The 21,848-nt window shown below is 37.8% G+C and overlaps 2 protein-coding genes across 2 annotated transcripts in view; one reads left to right on the forward strand and one right to left on the reverse strand.

Annotated features, from left to right (window-relative positions):
* Positions 1-13,337, reverse strand: part of flii (FLII actin remodeling protein) — a 39,413-nt gene extending 26,076 nt beyond the window's left edge. The window contains exons 1-3 of the mRNA XM_057817355.1: positions 12,982-13,337; positions 5,236-5,346; positions 2,803-2,874 (exon numbers count right to left, since the gene is read on the reverse strand). Of these exons, the coding sequence (XP_057673338.1) occupies positions 2,803-2,874; positions 5,236-5,346; positions 12,982-13,044 (246 nt within the window). The 5' untranslated portion in view covers positions 13,045-13,337. The remainder of the gene's footprint in view (positions 1-2,802; positions 2,875-5,235; positions 5,347-12,981) is intronic.
* Positions 13,338-13,577: 240 nt separating this feature from the next.
* desi1a (desumoylating isopeptidase 1a) lies at positions 13,578-21,399 on the forward strand. Its single transcript, XM_057816965.1, has 6 exons — positions 13,578-13,760; positions 14,043-14,064; positions 14,464-14,533; positions 18,198-18,307; positions 18,465-18,587; positions 20,640-21,399. Exons 1-6 carry the CDS (start codon positions 13,670-13,672, stop codon positions 20,728-20,730), a joined length of 507 nt encoding a protein of 168 aa, XP_057672948.1. The 5' UTR covers positions 13,578-13,669; the 3' UTR covers positions 20,731-21,399.
* Positions 21,400-21,848: the final 449 nt, after the last annotated feature.

The following is a 21,848-nucleotide window of genomic DNA, read 5'->3' on the forward strand; positions in this document are numbered from 1 at the left end:
TGATTAGAAATCATATTCTACAATGATTAACACAGTTCCATAAAATGTATGAAAGGGAAAATACTACTTATCACCTGTGGAAAAGAAAAAAGAAAACCCGCACAACAACAAAAAAAAACAGTTTAACAAGACAACTATTAAACATATTACAATGATAAAAGTGGTTTTAGTTTCCTGCTTTTGATTTGTTTTGATCTCAGAGCATATTGTGTACATTTTACTAGGGGTGTGACAAAATATCAAAATGATGATATATCGTGATACTATTTATCCCAAAAGGTTATCTATATGCTCCTGCCAAGAATCGACAACAGTTTTTAAAAAGCTGTCCCGGTTTAAAAAAAAAAAAAAGGGAACCAACAAGTTGCTTCCAAAATCTTCCACTAGAATATTGCCTCTGTTAACTCAATGGCTGCCGTTGACGAGTGAGCATTTGTTTATTCGAAACCAGAGCATTCACAGCCAGTCTTTCTGATTATTGGGGTATTTACAAGTCACTTCATGTCGAGTGTGAGTCACTGCCTATTTATTTTGGAGAAATCACAAGACATGACCCATAAGTGCCTCAAAATCAACAGGAAGTGACTGAAAATTAACAGCAAATGAATGCTCCAAAATTCAACTCATTGGTTGCCATTGACTGCTATAGACGTCCAATCGGTTTGAAGTGGGAGGGATTGCAGCTAATGATTGGACATCTACAAGTGATACTTCAATTATATTTAATTATTTCCTGAACGATGTATCGATAATTGTAACGGTATATCGCTATATCGTGAGTTAACCGTTAGGGTGATCCTTGTATTGCAAATCGTATCGTATCATGAGGTACCCAGAGGTTCCTACTCCTACATGTTACTAGGCCTGTCGCGATAACAAATTTTAGTGTGCGATAATTATTCTCATAAATTATTGCGATATGCGATATTATTGCGCCCCCCTCCCAATTTTTTAAACCAATTTACAATAACACAGTGCGAATACAGTATATATTAATAGATGAAGTACACCCATTTAAACGCGATATTTACTCTTAAATTCAAATCTACTTTTTAAGAAATCACAACTAAAAACAATAGACCATACCTCTTAAGTAAAAAACAACAATATTTATACCGCACAGAAACACAGAATAAATAAAATGTGTTTTAAAAAAAAAAAAATGCACTTAACAACTTCAGCATTTAGAAAAAATTTTCCCGTCATAGCTTCTGCAATGGTGTTCCATAGGGATGCAATGATACAGTTAAGTCATGGTTCGGTACGAATTTTGATACGAGGGACATGATTTTCGATCCGATTCAATACATTTAATGCTCTGTAAAAAAACAAAAAACAATTGTATTTTTTTTTTTTTTTTTTTGCTAACGAGCAAAAATTAAATTGCCATCATATAAACATGCATTTTAGTGCATAATATTTATGTGCTTACTTCTTACTGATATGAAAAAAAATTGCATAATAGTGCTGAGAACAATCTTTACTGTTTGTAAAGTGAGGCAGGGCACACCGTTGATTGCTACAGCTCTCTTAGTAGCTAGGTTTACTACATGAGCAAGACATCGTATTTATGGTCCGAATCCATTTGTGTCACGTACTGAATTAACAATACTTGCAACATTATCTATAGGCACTGGTATGGATTGATTTGGCCTTCTTAATCTCATGTGACAAATGACAGTTTAGAATTCATCGATGTAGTATATGGACTACATGTCCCATAATCACTCTGGGCTCACGTAGCCAATGGCATGGGAAGTAGCACATCTAGTTTGCCATTTCATGATATCTAGTGTGTGCGCGCATTAAAAAAGTTAGCAAGCGCCGCGAAAGTCACGTCTGCTCATTACTACACACCACCAGCATATGAGGGCTTTCATATACAGGACGAGTTTGAAGCACAGCGCTCTTACCGGTAATTTCATTCAGCTGTTCTTTGTCAAAGTGAGGTTATTCGTAGCAGCCAAGTCGGTAACAATGTTTTGGCGGACTTAATTGTAAATATCCAGCGTTGTGCCGAAAAATAGCCGCCCCGCGTGAAATGTCACTCCTGACGGGAGCGCCCGCACGTCAACAACACCGGTGTTCTGCCAAAATATTCTACATCGGCGAAACGTCCTACATTAGTCGAATTTGAGACCTAAAGTACTACCGTGCGCTCTAAACTTGTTTTGTTTAGATGCATACAGGAATAAGGTACTAAAAAAATGCCTGCAGAAAATACTTAAATGTAGTTATATCAAATAAGGACGGTTTAAACACGCTACGTGACTAATGTGGTCAACTGCTTCAAAGCTAACACAAAAAAACACAATGGTTAAAAGTATGAGAGGGTAATACATGCAAAAAGTATCTTTGAGGCTGTGAAAAGGTTCTAAATAACTAAATAAAAACAAAAATAGTGAGTAATCGCCGCCTCTAACAGATGTGCGCATGCGTGTGAATGCATGCGCAAGCGCCCTGAGCATTGTGTAGAACGTTTCGCCGCGTAGTAAGGAATGGCCGAACACCGGCGCGCCATAGATGGTCCACAGTCACTCCGGAGCACTGACGCGGCCGGTATACGTTGAACAATAGGATATAATGGGAACAATTGGCTCTGGCGCTAGTTTTTGGCGGACCTGGAACGAAGATGCATTTTGCGCAGTTGGTAACGAACTATTAACAGCACGTCTGCCGCACGCGCACACACACGTGCACGCGAGGCGATAAATCGCAGCGGAAAAGTTATCGCCTCCATTTTTATATATCGCGCGATAAATGGAATTATTGCATATTGCGACAGGCTTACATGTTACTTACCCTGAGGTTGGGCAAACTGGAGAGCTCTCCATGTAAAGTGGTCAAACTATTGTGGCTCACAGAAAGATGTTCCTGTGGAAAGAAGCAATAAAAACACAAAGGCAATAACACAATTATAATACACAATTATAATATTATTAAATAATATTATAATATTATTTAAAAAAAAAAAAAAAAAGATTTAAAACACAACAACACTGCATTGAATATATCTTTTTTTTTTATTTAGCTACTCAACTCAGGGTCTTCTCAATGGGAAATCCAACTAATCTAATTTACCTAGAAGTTATAAAAATCACACAAAATGCTTTGGCCGCACTAGGCATGTGCTGGTTATTGGTTTCAAGATTTACCTTGGTATGAAAACATCACGGTTTCAAAACCACTAAAATTTTCCGTCATACCGGAGTACGGTATTTGCTATTATACATTTCCCAGAAATGCAGCTAGAAGCGTCTTGGAGCAGCAGCGCTCACCCCTCCCTCTCCGGTTGTTGCTGTGTGTGTCAGTGACGCTATTCTGCTATACAGCCGGCGAACCAAAAAAGAAACACTCAAAACACAAGGCGTACTTTTCTTGAATTTATGGACGTCTCAAATCATGGTAACTGAAATAAACAAAACGAATACATTTAAAACGTTGTACAATAGTATGTTTACATGTGTGAGTAGCTTCATTAACAGAAACACAGTAGAATGTGAGGAAGTCATATCCATGAACACCATGAAAAAGTTCGCACATTTTGCTTTCAAATTCAAAATACAAACTAACTAAAAACTTACAAAGACGAATGTTAGCTTAGTCTTGGCTGCGAGAGCAACTTCGTCGAGGTTATAAATCTCACGGCCACTGAGAAACAAGCTTGAATGAAGGAAAAGGGATAACATCAAAGATCGCTAATTGCAACGGATGATCTTGCTCTAAGCCCATATGCACGATCGCTGGACAAGGGGAGGTCTCACTCCCAATGTTTTTTTTAGATAAAACCTTTACACAACAATATTTACATTTTAACTAACACTAGAAGTCCCAGAGAATTCTGGTACTCCTACTAGTCCCAAACAATGGCCAATATGCCCTCTCCTCCGGAAAACCCAGAGGTGGCAAAAATGACCCAAGTGCTTTTGAATTGGCAAGTTGTCGGACAGACAACAGCCGTTCATATGGAAATGCAACCACTAAACATACATTTTCAGACACAATGACCACAATCCATACTCCATGCCCCTGATTCAGTCCGTCTACACTATAGACACAATTCCTGCTTTACACTCAAATTGCAGTTCTAAAACGCTTCTTTTTTTCCTTCTTCAAAACAATGTACACATTTGGGCCATTCTTTCTGTCGTTATTGGGCCATTCTTTCTGTCGTCATGTGTGGAGTATAGGAGAAGTGAATTAAAATATGTTTACAAAGTGTCAAACTTCATAAATAAATGTAATTAAATAAATGTAGCTTGACTTGAACTGACACAAACTATCACATGGGTCTCGGAGGAGAGGCCAAATCGGCCATTGCGAGGGAATATTAGGAGTGTTTGTCTTGGGAAAGGCCAAGTCGGCCTCTGCTGGGTTTTCTAGCAAAGGCATGACATGTAGAGTTTGTAGACTAGAGTTGACACAGTGGCTGAAAATGGCAAAACTTCACTTGAGCTGTTTGCCCCCTCAAAAAAAAAAGTTGTACAGTAGATATATTTCAATTTTATTCAGAAGTGTTTTTACTTTTTTATAGCAATTATTCAGAAGTGTTTTTACTTTTTTATAGCAATTATTTTTGTTCTTGCTCTAATCTTGTGCAACCTGAGTTGTTGCTGTGGGTTCTATTGATTATATTTAAAATATTTGTTATTTTTTGTTTATTTTAACATTATATTCATGTTCCAATTTGCAAATATGTTTAAAAAAAAAAAAAAATCCCTGAAAAAAGTTTTTTTTTTTTAACCCATACATCTCAAAATACATTTTGGAGCTATATTTGCAATACCGTGATACCGTCAAACCGCGGTATTTTCCTCAAGGTTATCGTACCGTCAAAATCTCATACCGGGACATGCCTAGGCCACACTAATCCTGTTAAAATATAAAGAGCATTTAAAGAGATGTTAAAGAGGTGTTACTCAATTAAGCTTCCACAAAAAAGTTGTGATGCAATCTTTTCCTGTTTACCCAGAGTTATTTCCAAATAAGTGTGTTAGGAGCAACGCTGTAAGGCAATAAGACATGACACATTATAGTTGAATGTATAAGGATGGAAATCACTGATTTAGTAAGTACATGGAATATAGCCCATAATTATTTTGATATACTGTACGGTACAAATCATTTTTACTTCAGATGAAAAACTTTCACAACCTCTTTTTTGCAGTTTTCAACAGGGAATAAACACATTGTCAGATACACTGCAAGGTAAACAGCAATGTTGATTGTTCTTACCAGTTTCTGTAGAGAGGACAGCTCCTCTGGGAGGTAACATAGTCCTGTCTTGTTCAATTTGAGCCATCGTAGACTGCTCATGCATTTGACATGCTCGGGGAAATATCCTCCCTGAAAGGTACATAGAGTCGATGAATAAATATGCACGAAACATTTGAAAACAATAATAAGATGGTTGTCCACCTGACAAAGTAAAAAAGTAAACTTGGTCTAAATTCAATAAATAACAGTATAATAGCAGTCTTAACCTGATGTTAAAAACAAACAAACAAAGAATAAGTAAACTTGGTCTAAATTCAATAAATAAATGTGTAATGACAGTCTTAATCTGATGTTAAAAAAACAATGAACAACGTATCTTGTACTTACCATATTTGTTACACTATGACACAGAATAATGTATGCAGTATTAAACAGAATTGAAATGGTAATATTCTAGTTTCCATGCTTCTGAAATTAGATGTAAAAATGCAAGTTCTTTAGCTAAAATGGAATGTTTGAAGAGTAATGAGTATAAAATTAGTGTCATTACTGGTCATGTACGGTCCCAAGTCAGCTATGTGCACAAGGAACGGGAACCGCTCGGTACCTCCCGATATGAAACAATTACAGTGCCTTGCAAAAGTATTCGGCCCCCTTGAATCTTGCAACCTTTCGCCACATTTCAGGCTTCAAACATAAAGATATGAAATTTAATTTTTTTGTCAAGAATCAACAACAAGTGGGACACAATCGTGAAGTGGAACAACATTTATTGGATAACTTAAACTTTTTTAACAAATAAAAAACTGAAAAGTGGGGCGTGCAATATTATTCGGCCCCTTTACTTTCAGTGCAGCAAACTCACTCCAGAAGTTCAGTGAGGATCTCTGAATGATCCAATGTTGTCCTAAATGACCAATGATGATAAATAGAATCCACCTGTGTGTAATCAAGTCTCCGTATAAATGCACCTGCTCTGTGATAGTCTCAGGGTTCTGTTTAAAGTGCAGAGAGCATTATGAAAACCAAGGAACACACCAGGCAGGTCCGAGATACTGTTGTGGAGAAGTTTAAAGCCGGATTTGGATACAAAAAGATTTCCCAAGCTTTAAACATCTCAAGGAGCACTGTGCAAGCCATCATATTGAAATGGAAGGAGCATCAGTCCACTGCAAATCTACCAAGACCCGGCCGTCCTTCCAAACTTTCTTCTCAAACAAGGAGAAAACTGATCAGAGATGCAGCCAAGAGGCCCATGATCACTCTGGATGAACTGCAGAGATCTACAGCTGAGGTGGGAGAGTCTGTCCATAGGACAAAAATCAGTCGTACACTGCACAAATCTGGCCTTTATGGAAGAGTGGCAAGAAGAAAGCCATTTCTCAAAGATATCCATAAAAAGTCTCGTTTAAAGTTTGCCACAAGCCACCTGGGAGACACACCAAACATGTGGAAGAAGGTGCTCTGGTCAGATGAAACCAAAATTGAACTTTTTGGCCACAATGCAAAACGATATGTTTGGCGTAAAAGCAACACAGCTCATCACCCTGAACACACCATCCCCACTGTCAAACATGGTGGTGGCAGCATCATGGTTTGGGCCTGCTTTTCTTCAGCAGGGACAGGGAAGATGGTTAAAATTGACGGAAAGATGGATGCAGCCAAATACAGGAACATTCTGGAAGAAAACCTGTTGGTATCTGCACAAGACCTGAGACTGGGATGGAGATGTATCTTCCAACAGGACAATGATCCAAAACATAACGCCAAATCTACAATGGAATGGTTCAAAAATAAACATATCCAGGTGTTAGAATGGCCAAGTCAAAGTCCAGACCTGAATCCAATCGAGAATCTGTGGAAAGAGCTGAAGACTGCTGTTCACAAACACTCTCCATCCAACCTCACTGAGCTCGAGCTGTTTTGCAAGGAAGAATGGGCAAGAATGTCAGTCTCTCGATGTGCAAAACTGATAGAAACATACCCCAAGCGACTTGCAGCTGTAATTGGAGCAAAAGGTGGCGCTACAAAGTATTAACGCAAGGGGGCCGAATAATATTGCACGCCCCACTTTTCAGTTTTTTATTTGTTAAAAAAGTTTAAATTATCCAATAAATTTTGTTCCACTTCACGATTGTGTCCCACTTGTTGTTGATTCTTGACAAAAAATTAAAATTTTATATCTTTATGTTTGAAGCCTGAAATGTGGCGAAAGGTTGCAAGGTTCAAGGGGGCCGAATACTTTTGCAAGGCACTGTATGCTCATGATAACAATAACCTCACAATATGGTGATAAAACAAGTAATCATACACGAGAAAGACAATCAATACGATACAACTGTCAAAGAGATAAGCTATTTTCTAAATAGAGAAATAAACCATTTTTTTGAAGGGCTGCAGTTATCAATTATCTTAGTAGTCGATTAATTGATGAACTAGTTAGTTCAAATAATCAAGGAATGGAATACAAAACGTAAAAAATTAAAACTCCTAAGCTGAGCCTCAAATGGGATAAAAAAATAAAATAAATGTGCATCAAAGTACAACAAAAGAACAACTGGCTATAGGCCTGTCGTGATAACAAATTTTAGTGTGCGATAATTTATTTCATAAATTATTGCGATATGCGATATTATTGCACCTTCCCAATTTAAAAAAAAAAAAAAATAATACAATAACACTGTGAGAATACAGTATATATTAATAGATCATGTACACCCATTTAAACGCAATAAATGTTTACTCTTAAATTCCAAAATACTTTTTAGGAAAAGACAACAATATCAATACAGCACAGAAACACAGAAGAAATAAAATGTGTTTTTTAAGAAAAATAAAATTCCACTTAATAATTTAAGCATCTAGGCAAATGAAAACGTTTCCCCTCATAGCTTCTGCTATGGCGTTTCATGTGTAATACAGTGGTACCTCTACATACGGAGTTAATTCGTTCCAGGAGCTTGTTTGTAAGTCGAAATGGTCATATGTCAAGCAGGATTTTCCCTTGAGAATACATTATAATTCCAATAATTCGTTCCACAGCCCAAAAACCCACACTACATCCTAAATAAATACTGCTGTTACTATTGAAAATAGCAATTACAAAGAGCAAAATAAATAAAATATGAATAAAAATCAGAATAACAATAATATAATAATAGCAATAATAACAATAATACAGTACAGTACCTGTAATTATGTAACGAATCGGCTTCTAATAAGGCGGACTTTTTTTTAGTGTACCTGAACGCACCGCGTAATGTGGCAGACTTTTTTTAGTGTACCTGAACGCACCGCGGGGCTGACGGTGAGCAGGAGAGCGCTATTTTACTTTCTGTTTCGATCCTGGCGTCAACAGCAGTGGACACTCGGCGAGTTGATGGAATAAATGATTTGAAACCTGACGAAGCTGGCGATTTCTTATGCGATGTTACTGCAATAAGAACTGTCACCTTAACTTATAAAGACTGGCGAACGGAGGGGGACCGCCGGCCGTGATCGGCATTCTACGACCCAGTTCATGGATGCACACTTATATTTTGCTATCATTAACGTCTTCATTTCAATGGTAAGCGTCAACTTTTCTTTTTTTTTCTCCACCTGCACTAAACTTAAACTGCACTAAACTAAAAACAGAACTAAAATGCATTTTGCGTAGTTGGTTACAAGGAAGCCGAACTTTTAACAGCACGTCAGCCGCACGCGCGCACGCAGGTGCACGCGAGGCGATAAATCGCAGCGGAAAAATTATCGCCTTCATTTTTATTTACTGTGCGATAAATGGAATTATTGCATATTGCGACAGGCTTAACTGGCTGACTTACATAGTTAAAGTCCGCTAGCTTAAATGCTATAAAATGCTAACTTTTTCCGCCAATGCTCTTAACAAATGGTTCAATCATACTGTATATTCCCACAAAAACCGTTAAATATACCTCTAAACTAAATTGTGAATGCATTAAAAAAAAAAAAAAAGCTCAAAAATTGTTCTTATGTTGGTCTTAACAGGGAGCAGCTGGATTCAGCCATGCGAAATGAGTTATGTCATAATCACTGTCGCCACTAGAGAACAGTGTATCCACCCAAATCAATTAAAATGCAAACACTTTCAAAACAAACCATTACAACGCCACTTTAATTAAACAAATACTCAAAGTAGCAAAATTTAATTTGATTCTTTTTTTTTTTTTTTATCAAATTAATCGAGTTATTCGATTAAGCACCAATTTTTTGCACTGCCGAGGATAATCAAAATTGTTGTCTTCCTCACAGACTTAAGAGAATATTTCAGTGCAACATTTCTGTAAATAAATGTTATAAAACAATATTATTAAAACATATTAGGCTCGAGCGTTTACGTCACAGCAGCACGGGATCATGCGAGATTTGCGACAACGCAGCCATTTCGGAAGCACGTCTGCATCACGGGACATTTAAACTTAACGGCAAATACAATTCAACTACGAGTGCCAAAGATGGAAAAAAGTAAGGAAAACTTGCCAGTTCGATACAGAGACAAACTTCTTACCACGGCAAAGGACAGATATGTGAGCAATTTTAAGGATGTGAACAATGTTGACCCTTACGAGCAAGCCGAACACAAATGGAATAAAGATGTCGACAAGCTTCCACCACTACGCGAAATGGACATCATGCTGTATTTAGTGTTTGGTGTAAGTTACTACACTCATCACCAATTCCGGAACTACAAATCGCTACAAAGCTACGAACAGTTTTGCTGCGGATGGGTGCAGGATCTGCACATTATGACCATGGCAAACGGCAACACCATCTTTCTAGCAAAGGTAGGCAATGTGTGTTTACATTAGTCTGTGACCACGGATGTACAAATTTTTTGTTGCAGAAAATGTAGCCTGTGTACAAATTCTTTGCCACTCTCTCACGTCAAAATATTACAGCTTTTTCATTTAGCAACGACAGGAATTATGTCTTATGAAGACAATGCACATGTATGCATGCTAGTTGTTTAGCTGTAGCTATAGCTAACAACAGGCCGACTTAGGGCATAAAGTTACCGAAATTTGCGTAAACAAACGAAATTAACTTACCGGAGTGGAAGTGCATAGAACAAACTCTGTGTGTAACTGGAGAATCAAACGTTATGCCCTTCCTTCTGATCGAGGCCACCCATGCCATTCTTCGACGTTTGGTAAGTTCAGATATGACCTTTACCTCGCCTTTTTTCTTGTAGGGATCCGGAAGAAACTCAATGGTGTTCCGTCGAGCTGTACATTCTCCTTTCTATTCGATCGGTTGTTGCAATTCTTTACAATAATTTCCAACCATTTTTAAAGAGCGACCTGTGTTGAAATGCCTCGCTGTTTATGTTTCCCGCTTCCAAAATGGCGATAGCGGCGGAAACCTCGCGAGTGCCATGTCATACGCTCGAGCCTAATTTGTTTAAAAAAATGAATCTTTCTTAAGCTATTACCTGCCATTGACAACGACAGACGTCCAATTCATTTAAACTGGGAGAACTGCCTTTGAACGCATATGTTTGAGTGCCACTGACGGCGCTAGACGTCCCAGTCAACATGAAAAGGATGTCTATCGCCATCACTGACAGTTAAAGAGCATACGACATGAGAAAAAAAGTCTTAAATGGCATTATTATGTGAATTAGAATCATATTTTGAGACGATTCGACTATATACAACAATTTAGCAAAGCACAGATAACGAGAAATTAGTCTTTTAATCTGCCGGTTAGCCACGCCTACCATTATAGGGCTTTAGCGTCCCCAACAGGTGGATGACGTCAGCGGTAGACTGGGTTCATCGGTTTTACTATTCAGCCCACTGAGGGGGAATTATTCAGAACGAGGAAAACGCGACGAAGAAAGCCGCAAAATGTCATTGTTTCAGTCTCTCTACTCCAATATTTTTACAGGATATTTTTTGTTATCCAAGTATTTTTCTTCAATAGCTATATAAATGGCTTGAGAAGGACCAGAGGAAAACGCGACGAAGAGAGCGGCAAAATGTCATTGTTTCTGTCTCTTTACTTCAATACTTTTACAGGATATTCTTTTTATCCAAGTATTTTCCCCAATTGCTAAATAAATGGCATGGTCATGACAAATAACAGTCTTGTGCTGAATGGAATATGAAATAATAAAAATGCATTTATTCAGGACGACATGGCAAGATTACTCCATAATGGTCAAAACTGTCGACTTCACCTTTACTGTCGCACCTCCCGAACGATATTTTATGACACCTAAATCGGACATATGTCATTTCCCTTCCCCGGCTTCGGAGAATGTAAACAAACCAGAAGGCGTGACAGCTAGCCGACATGCTAACCCGAACCGAGTGATGTTTCAAAGTCTTCGAAGCGGAAAATCACACATAACTATCTTGGATTATTTGACATGACGACCCGGTTGTCGATTGTCTTTGCGGCTCGGCAAACCGCCTGGTGGAGAGCAATTTACAGTTCGTTCCCCGGAGGAGGGTGGCTGGAGTTGTTGTGCAGCTAACATGCTGCTGCTAATGAGCATTAGGAGAGCTTTTTACATGCCTATCAATGATCAAACGTAAGTAGTCCTTCATTTAAAGGAAGTTTGTAGTGTTTACTTTGTAATCGCTGTATTCGTATTTGACATAATACAAAACAAGATGTTTACTCACTTCCTCGTAAGTCCAATGGTCCCACAGTAAATATCCACGGTGAATGGGAACCTTTTGAAACTCCAAAAAGGCGCATACGCCTCTCCCTCATACAGAATGATTTTTCTGCAGCCGTTTGGCTGGCGTGATGCAAAAAATAAATGTATTAATCCGCAATATCAGCTGAATCCTTCGTCCTCATACACAACAGTACACTGTAGCGTGAAGAGGACGTCTTCTACCGTACACGTCACAGCGCCCTCCTCCTCAATGCAAGACCGAAGCCAGAAGTCACTCATTTTCATGGCGCGGGATTAAAAAAACTAAATAAAAATAGCGATCGCTTCCACACACATCCAAGCGGCCCATATCATTCAGGGGCATAAAATACCGCGTGTATTATGAAATAAACATGCTTTTTCGTGTCACATGCACTTTAACATACACTATTCTCGTGGTTTTTTTTAAAGTGGGAAGCAACTTTTTGGTTCCTTTAATAAACAGCAACTCTTTTTAAAGCAATATTGCGACATTTATATATATCAAATCGATAAATGGTCACAACACTAATGTGCACAGATAGATAAATGTCAAAATATGGATGTGCATTGTCATGGAACGTAATAATGTTATTCCAGCTAGCACAGAAAATAATTAAAAGTAGTTATACACATAATGAATAATAGACGCGTAAATTTCACGACTCAACGCAGCTGTCAGCACAGCCAAACTTTGAAGACATGGTCTATAATTCCTGCAGTCAAATCATGAATAGAATTGTTCTTGGTTATCTTGATTAGTTTATGCTTATTTGTTAGCGAATGAGTTATTGAACTTTGAAACGAATTCAATCGAATAATCCACTGTAATAACAACTTTAAACAAACGCGTGGTTAGTGAGATAGCAATCAAATTTTGCTCATATTTGGGCCACGATGTTTCCAGACCAGTTTGACTGTACTGTCATGTCAAATATCTCAAAACTGGCTAACGCCCAGCTAAGAGCGTGGAGCTAAGCTAGTGTTTAGGTATTCAATTCATGTGGCGTTCACGCCACCTAGATCGTATTCAATAATTCTACAAACAGTTAGATCCATAAAATAAACAGGCGAATTTAATTGAAAATTCTTACTTTAAAGTCGTTCCCACTGAGGTCTACCCCCCTTATAAAGGGAAGCACTCCGGTGGCAGCCATTTTTGCTCGGTGATGTCAGCTGCTCAGTGTGTTCAGCCGTCGCCAGGCTATTTTGGTACAACAACTGTTTGGGCTACGCGTCTCCTTCTTCTTTTAATAAGACGGAAATTCAGCCTCATTTGCCCATTACCGCCCCCATTCAATTCAAAATACTGTATTGCCCTAATACGATACGCAGACAGCGTCGCTTAGTGGTCATTAATCACGTTGAACTATCGTGTAAGACTTCAAGCCAAAATTTAGTCAAAAGACAATAAAATAATTTACACTCAGTGTTAAAAATTCTTATAGCATATGTTTAAATAGGAGATATTAATAGCAAATGATTCGCTGCAGACACTTTGCGTTGAAAAGTATCGATTTTTACTTAAAATTGTCAAGTCATTTTGCATGGAATACAAACAAAGGATGTGTATATTTCCTTTCAAAATATATTTGCAGTTCCCTTGTTGTGTTTCGGGCATTTATAAGAAAAGTATTTTATTTTGAAGACAGCAACATCGGAAGTTTTTGTTTTAACGAATGACGTCATATTTAAAGGCCCTCCCACCCAGTCGGTTGTGAGTGACTCGATTGATTTCTATCATAAACAGTGACCGCCGAAAACATTATTGGAGGTTCCACTATGGACAATAATTCTACAAGATATAATGTACAGTTATATATTTACGATTTATCGAGGGGAATGGCGCGCAACCTCAGTCCTATCATGCTGGGTGAGTACAAACAACCATATTAAATGTCGCCTCAGGCCTCCCTAGCATCACACTATCGTTTTTTTCCTCCTAATAAAAATCGTTAATTTGTCATAAATAGATATCAACGTCAAATGACGCGTGGAAATGATGTGTTAACCATGATGCACGTTGCGACGTCGTTAGCGAAATTCCGTATGGTTTAAAAGCACAAATGCTACTAATGTTTGCTCTGGATATTTTCTGACAGATTGTTTTTGTTTCCGTGTAAGTTTCAAACTCATTGTTCTTTGTTTTTAACAGGAAAGCAACTGGACGGTATATGGTATGGAACTAACTTCTTTCCATCTTACTTAAAACGCTTAGTCATTACAAGTTTGCTTGTCAGCTAGTGCAGTGCTTGGCTCCTGAGCTGATAGCAACTTTCCCTATCACATGATGTAAAAACCTGCCTCTTGCGGTACTGTATTACGAAATTCCAAAAACCATACATATTTTTTCCAGTCCATTCTAGATGATTATTTAACTCATTTTTTAAATTGAGTCATTGTGGTCGATATAATGATCGTTGATAGCCCACCCAGTCAAAATTAATGGGACGTCTGGCGCCGTCAATAAATGATGAGCAATCACTCTAGTCCTCAGTTTATATGAATTTGACATCAATTATTGTCAATGCAGCCTGTGAGTTAATAACCGTAGTGCATGTTTTTCTTCTATTAAGGCACACAGCAATAGTTGCGTATGGAGATGAGTTCTTTTTTGGAGGAGAAGGAATCTCCAGTTGTTCACCTGTAAGTATATTTTACTCTGTACAATATTAGCTCATTTTTTTCCACAGGCAATGCTTTAGATGTTTTTATTTTTATTTTATGCAACATTGCTATGCGATATGGCGATAAATATTGCGAGAATGTTATAAAACTTTATTTTAACATTTTCCTCAATTTTCATTATCACCATAAGTAGATCTGTTGTTCTTGCAATGCACAATTTCGACCAGCAGATGGCACCCAATTTGCACTGACTTGCTACACTAATGGTCACTGGTGGAATGTAACGAAGTATAAGTACTTTGTGACTGTAGTTAAGTACATTTTTGTGTTTCTGTTCCTGACTTCAAATATGAAGTGGTACTTTTTACTTCACTACATTTTACAGCAGATATCTGTACTCTTTACTCTACTACTTTTAAAATAGGCACCTGCGTTACACAATACTTTTGTTTGTTGTCTTTAGGGCTGCAGCTATCGAATATTTTAGTAATCGAGTAATCGACTGAAAATTCTATCGATTAATCGAGTAATTGGATAAAACAAATATATTTTTAGGTGAAGAGCAATTATGAATATACATGAGAAAACAAGACATTTCATCTAATCTTGAACCATTTTCAGTCAATCAATGTCTTTATTTTTTATGTACCGGTATATTGTTGAAAACAGCCAACAATTGCATCTCAGATGTAACTAGAATAATAATAAAAAAAAAGATCACTGCTTTCACTCAAAAACCTTTAGATCTTATTTAAAAAAATAAAATAAAAAAATATATATAGATAGATATATATATACGTAAAAATGCCGTTACGCTTGATAACACACATCACTAAAAAGTAGATTTTTTTCCCACGTGTTTCAATTGAATTTCTATTTGTGTCAAGCCATTTTTAAGTTCTAGTTAAGTTTTAAGTTAGTCTAAACTGTAAGTCCTGATAGGATTTTGAGTTTTTGTAGTGTTCAAAATAAATGTATGATACACGCTGTATTGGAGCACATTAGGGACAAGTGCTACTTGGTGTTTTATCCAGCAATGACTACTGAGCTAAAATTGATAGTTAGCAATATTGAGTTTTTATTTTACACCGTCATTACTCCACAACGCCATGTTATGTTATAGCCTGTCTGTAAGACACGTTAGCCACGCATCGACAGTGTTCATAATTAATAGAAACCTATCCCTCCGCAGGGCTAACGTTACTTGAATTAGTGACAGTAACGTTAATCTTTATTTATTAGCGCTTAGCGCTCTTTATTAGCGCTTAGCGCTCTACTGCTTTAAGATGGCGGCTATTTACTAACGCTGCCCAGAGGCGGCCGAGTCTGTCAAGTCGCATCTAGTTTAACATACATGTGATCTCTATGAGACTCATCAGACGCTACCTACCAACGTAGCATCGTGCGGGCTAGTATGTAGCAACGTCGGCGTCGTTTGTAGCGGCTGTCGGTTGCAGTAAGTTTTTTCTTTTTTTTGTGCTTCTTCCTCTACGCACGTGACATCAGCGCGTTGTCCCGCATTAAAAGTAGTCCGAGCAAAACGTGATGCTTAGAGCTGTCAAAATAAACGATTACTCGAGGTGAATAAAATTACTCGGATCAGTTTTTAAACTCGAGTTACTCGAGTTTCTCGAGTATTCGTTTCAGCTCTAGTTGTCTTTTTTCTTATTGTGAATTGATAGTTTTGTTTTCATGCCTCCGGCGCAATCGATAAGCCCCGTGCAACTATACCATAACTGAGCACTAGAGGCAGCGACACAAGTACAAGCAAGATTGGCAGGTGAACAAGATAATGAACCTATAAAAACCACCACACTCTTTTACAGAAGGTATCTGTATGCACATGATAGTTGCTTGCAATCCGCCATTAAACTACGTTTTGGAGTTTTGGAGCTTCTTAAGCTTCTGTCTACTGTGCAGTCAATTTTGCTGTTTTTTCCATTCTGCACAGTTTTAGATAAAACTGAATTTTCTGGTTCTTTCTTTGAACATTGACTCAGATCTATGTATGTATGTATATATGTAATTATGTATATGGCGGAAAACACTCAGGTGACTTGAAGTTCCGCTTTGAGATCCCCAATTTGGCCAAATTTCAAAATTGTCCGATATGCATATGTGATACATCATTTGAAAGTTTGAAATCTCAATTTTCTGGGGGAAGAACATTTTTGAACAGGAGGGCATTTAAAAAAAAAAAAAAAAAAATTTAAACAGCAAAACCCTATCTGGAGGCGAGAACACGCGAGAGCAGAATTACAGACGCCATGACTTTAACGAGATATTATCGCGTACTTATCTTGTTTTGATCCAAAAACTCCATGTCGCATGTATCAGTGAGTGTCAAGACACAGCTGTGAATGGCCAAAGCTGGATTTTTTTGGGATTTTATGTGTGAAACATGGTCATATAACAAGGGCCGCGATGCAGAAATCGCAGACATCAAGGAGTGGTCGAGATGTTCTTTTTCATATATTTACCTTTCTAAACGTTTTTTTTTCTATTTTTCTTTTTTTGGATCGATTATTTATCATCAAACATATCGGAGAAAATGCGACAGTAAAAATAAAAATACAATTATGCGACAGTTATGAGGTCGATATCCGTGACTTTTTTACAGACGCCATTTTTTTCATTGTGACATAATTTGTTTAGAAGTTTAAAATATGTGAGTGAATAATTTTTTAAAGCCGTTTTTTTTTTTTAAACGAAATATGAGACATCAATGAATGATTCTAAGCTAAAAACGACAGACATTTTGAATAACAAATATAATTAATTACCTTCGTTTTATGGCTGGGTTGAAACAAAAGCGGTTGCGCGACGTCTGTAAACGGGGGTTTTCAGGGTAAAACGGACAAATTAAAAATAGTTCAGGGGCTTCATGCACCATGAATCTGCTATGGCAGCATATAGACATATAGTTCTATTAAACGCAACAGTTGTTTTGGCTTGAAATACAGCAGTTTCTTTTAAAGAGGAGTGCAAGAGCAGAAACTGCTTTTTCAGTCTTGTCTGTGTTTTCCGCCATATACGTATGTTACATTTTGGATCGGGCAAAAATACTTTTTACTTGTAAATTTTAAAGCAAGTACTTTGTACTTTTACTTGAGTGTTTTTTTTCTTAGATGCTTGTACTTAAGTAATTTTTACATGTGTATCTGTACTTTTACTTAACTAATTAAAAGTGAGTACTTCATCCACCACTGCTAATAGGAGTACCACCAATTGCCCTCATAATATCCCTCAATAGTTAGCCAGCTAGCTCCCACTGCCAACCTTACAAGAGTAATGCATACCAGTCAATTGAAAATAGCAATGCATTTAATCCTCAGAGACAACACAATTCGTTTCAATATAAATTTTAATTAATTCAATATTAATTATGCTAACTTAATATATAGCATTCTTAAAATTGAAAACCACTAATCACAAGTATTAGACATATTTACACTGATAACTTGTGCCTTCTTAATGTTTTTTTCTTTTTTTTTTTTTTTTTTTGCCCTGTACTATTTTTTGTTGTTGTGTGTGATTCCTGAATAAATATCTTTTATTCCATTCAATTTCTCCACATAATGACTAGGTAATTCTCTCTATCATTGAGATTTGCAGAATTCTATAAGCGATCAGATTGTTTCTGGTAAAGTTGGTAAATTCTACACTATTCTTTGTTTTCCAGGGTGGGACAATGCTGGGACCTCCAGACACAGTTGTGGAACTCGGTGAGACTGAAGTGTCAGAGGAAATCTTCATGGAATATCTCTCATCCCTGGGAGAAAGCACTTACAGGTGTCCTGTAAACCTCTTCAATCAGTTATATGTATTTTCACACAAAATCTAAATAGCTTATTTAGCTTTTTAACCTTTGAGAAAACAGTATATAGTGATTTCTTATTAAAATAACTTTTGTTTGGCATCTAGAACACTATTCCATCATGTCTTTCAGAGGTGACACGTATCGGCTGTTTGAGCACAATTGCAACACATTCACCAACGAGGTTGCTCAGTTCCTAACTGGTGTGCCTATCCCTTCCTACATCACTGACCTCCCGTCCGAAGTCCTTGCCACGTGAGTTTAACCTCACCCTCCCACTCGCCTTACTCTGATATTAATTTTATTAATATTTGTCATCATTCATTTAACCTGGTAAAGTCTCAATTCATTCAAAAATATTTTCCAAGAGAGATTTAGCCTATTAGGGAGTCTATAGACAAGTTCCCTGAGCGAAATACAGGCGGCGCCATCTTGGACAATGTCTGCCTCAAACTTCCGGTTCAGAAAAAACTACATGAATTACGGTTGAAATAAGCAGTGTTTTATCAAAGTTAAAACTGCAAAATTAAAGCAGAGGAACTCACAGAATCTCCATAAATGGATTCAGTGGTCAGCCTGTGTTGACGTGAGGTATAGATTGATACGCCGGCCACTTGAGTGACCAATATGAGATGAAATTACACATTATATTCCATTTGCCGAATGCAGAAGGGCTGGCAAAGATTTTGTTGTTACAAGGAAATACTGCAAGGTACGTACATATAATAAAAATAGTATGTCATTCTTTTTTATTGCAGATAATGATCGCAATAACAAACATTTTGACAGCATGTTTCCATTTCTTGTTTTATTGAAAACGATTGGTGCATGTGCAAAACAGTTCAATAAATCACAATTTATAAAATGTTTACAAAAATATTAACGAAGGTTAAGCATACGAGGAATGAGTTATCAGACAGCAGAGCTCAAGGGCGCCAAACTTTCACCCGACATTACAAGACACTCGGTGGCATTCAGACGGGCTTTCTCTCGCTGTCCTTGAGAATTCCTGCTCCAATAGCATATCTTAAAGATGCTGCAGTTAAAAAGTTCGTAGTTGGATCCAGGCGAGGTCGGCGAACCACCGTCTGTCCCAGCCTCTGCCTCCCGGCTGCCCACGGGAGTCAAGCCGTCTGTCATTAAAGTAGAACGCACGTAGTCTCGATATATGTCCATCAACGTGCAAGTAAAGTTGTCTTCCCTTGCCTAACAGCGTTTTCCAGCTGTAAAGAAACGAACAAAAACTTGTAACACTTGGATTTATCCGATGCCATCAAACATGTGCAGATTAGCAACAGGCTGGCCGTAGTTGTAGTAAAATGATTAAACTTCATAATTACAATGATATTCGTAATATCAATAGCACAGGCAACAAGTCGTTTCATGCGGCAGATTTTATGTTTCGTATTTTTGGAGCACATGCCTTCCATATGACAGCATCAGACACGAACGGCCGTGACCCGTAGGACAGCCTGCAGCTTGGACGTCTCCTTCCCTCCGGTATTACGAGCACCCATGGTTTGTGGTAAGGAGCATTGAGGCATTGGCTTGGTTCTAAATCCGCCTTCATGAGGACAAAATTCCTGTGTTCGGGAATGAGGACATTTCCAACTTTTTGGGTGTGCAACTAGTACTGGAATGCCTCGGAGCTTCCTGATGGCATTTCCATCGACTGCCGTAGAGTCAATAAAATAATATAATATTTTACTTGTGGTCACCCTCGACCACTTATTGATGTTGTCTTCCTATGTCGAGATGGCAGAAGGATGCGGTATTTCCAAATCGTGGTTTTCAGGGTTTTTAGTGAGTGATGCAACTCCAGCGCCATTGAAGTCGATGGTAAAAAAATCGGAAAGGGAAGTGGTAGGCAGACATAAGGAAGTAAAGCAGAAGTACCGGTACCTCGGAAACTTGTCTATTACAAAAAAAAAAAAATCTTTTGATAGCCTTCATCTGATTTGTCAGGTAAGTAATTTGTTTGTGAAAGCACACAAAAGGCTTGACTTCTGTAATGATTGAAGCATTTATGCCTTGTAACTGTAGTCTAAAATTATTGGTGGTTTTAGGCAATGATACGTTGTCAAGAAGTTTTGAAACACTGTAGGTTTCTTTCACCATAAGTCGTATAAACCTTTATTTAACTGCAGTGTGTTTTTTGTTTCAAGAAACGGGTCTTTCATAAACATGGCATGTGAATGAAGTTCATTATGTAACGAGGCTCTTCAAAACTAACAACTGAAGACATTATTCATTAATTGTGCAAGGATTCCGTTGAGGGAACCAATACGATCTGCTTTTTATCACCAGACCATTTGGCCAGATATTGCGGCCCATTCTGGACTCCATCCATATCGCCCCTCCTGGAGGCAATGTCATCAACGGAGGGAGAAACATCTAAACTGAAGGATCAACTCATTCACTTCCACTGTAGTCAAAAAGCAAAGAGTCAGCAACTTACATTTTGATAGGTTCTTTTTTTTCACTTCTTTCACTCCCTTCACTAAGTAAATCACTACATTTTAGAATTAAGATCTCGTGCCATACCCCTCTAAACTCAGAGGTTTCCCTAATAGGAAGTTTGTCAGAATAGGTAGGACCAGTGCCACAAAAAGATGCATTTCAAAATCAAACTATGAACTACAGTATTTACTTACTAAGTTATCCCCCTGGAATCTAAGTTTGGCCAGGAGAGTAACATTCTTCTTGGCCAGGAACTGTTTGGCCCCTAGAGCTTCCTAGATGTCCAAGTGAAGCAGCCACAAGTTTTTCTGTCAAAACATGTTGCACACTGTACAAAACAGCAAAATCATCTCATAGAGGATGATCCCCGGAAAATGTAATGGAAGAAAAATGTTATTCGTAGTAACTGTAACCTAAAAATATGCCATTTAAGAAACAATTATGGAATTTTAATTCAAAACTACGTCCTTTAGATCCGTGGTCCCCAATCTTTTTTGTACTACGGACCGGCAATGTGCGGCAGAAAAATAGAGTAGATACAGTGCCCTGCAAAAGTATTCGACCCCCTTGAACCTTGCAACCTTTCGCCACATTTCAGGCTTCAAACATAAAGATATAAAATTTAAATTTTTTGTCAAGAATCAACAACAAGTGGGACACAATCGTGAAGTGGAACAAAATTTATTGGATAATTTAAACTTTTTTAACAAATAAAAAACTGAAAAGTGGGGCGTGCAATATTATTCGGCCCCCTTGTGTTAATACTTTGCAGCGCCACCTTTTGCTCCAATTACAGCTGCAAGTCGCTTGGGGTATGTTTCTATCAGTTTTGCACATCGAGAGACTGACATTCTTGCCCATTCTTCCTTGCAAAACAGCTCGAGCTCAGTGAGGTTGGATGAAGAGTGTTTGTGAACAGCAGTCTTCAGCTCTTTCCACAGATTCTCGATTGGATTCAGGTCTGGACTTTGACTTGACCATTCTAACACCTGGATACGTTTATTTTTTTAACCATTCCATTGTAGATTTGGCTTTATGTTTTGGATCATTGTCCTG

Source organism: Corythoichthys intestinalis, chromosome 16, assembly GCF_030265065.1.
Source record: "Corythoichthys intestinalis isolate RoL2023-P3 chromosome 16, ASM3026506v1, whole genome shotgun sequence".
Lineage (NCBI taxonomy): Eukaryota > Metazoa > Chordata > Actinopteri > Syngnathiformes > Syngnathidae > Corythoichthys > Corythoichthys intestinalis.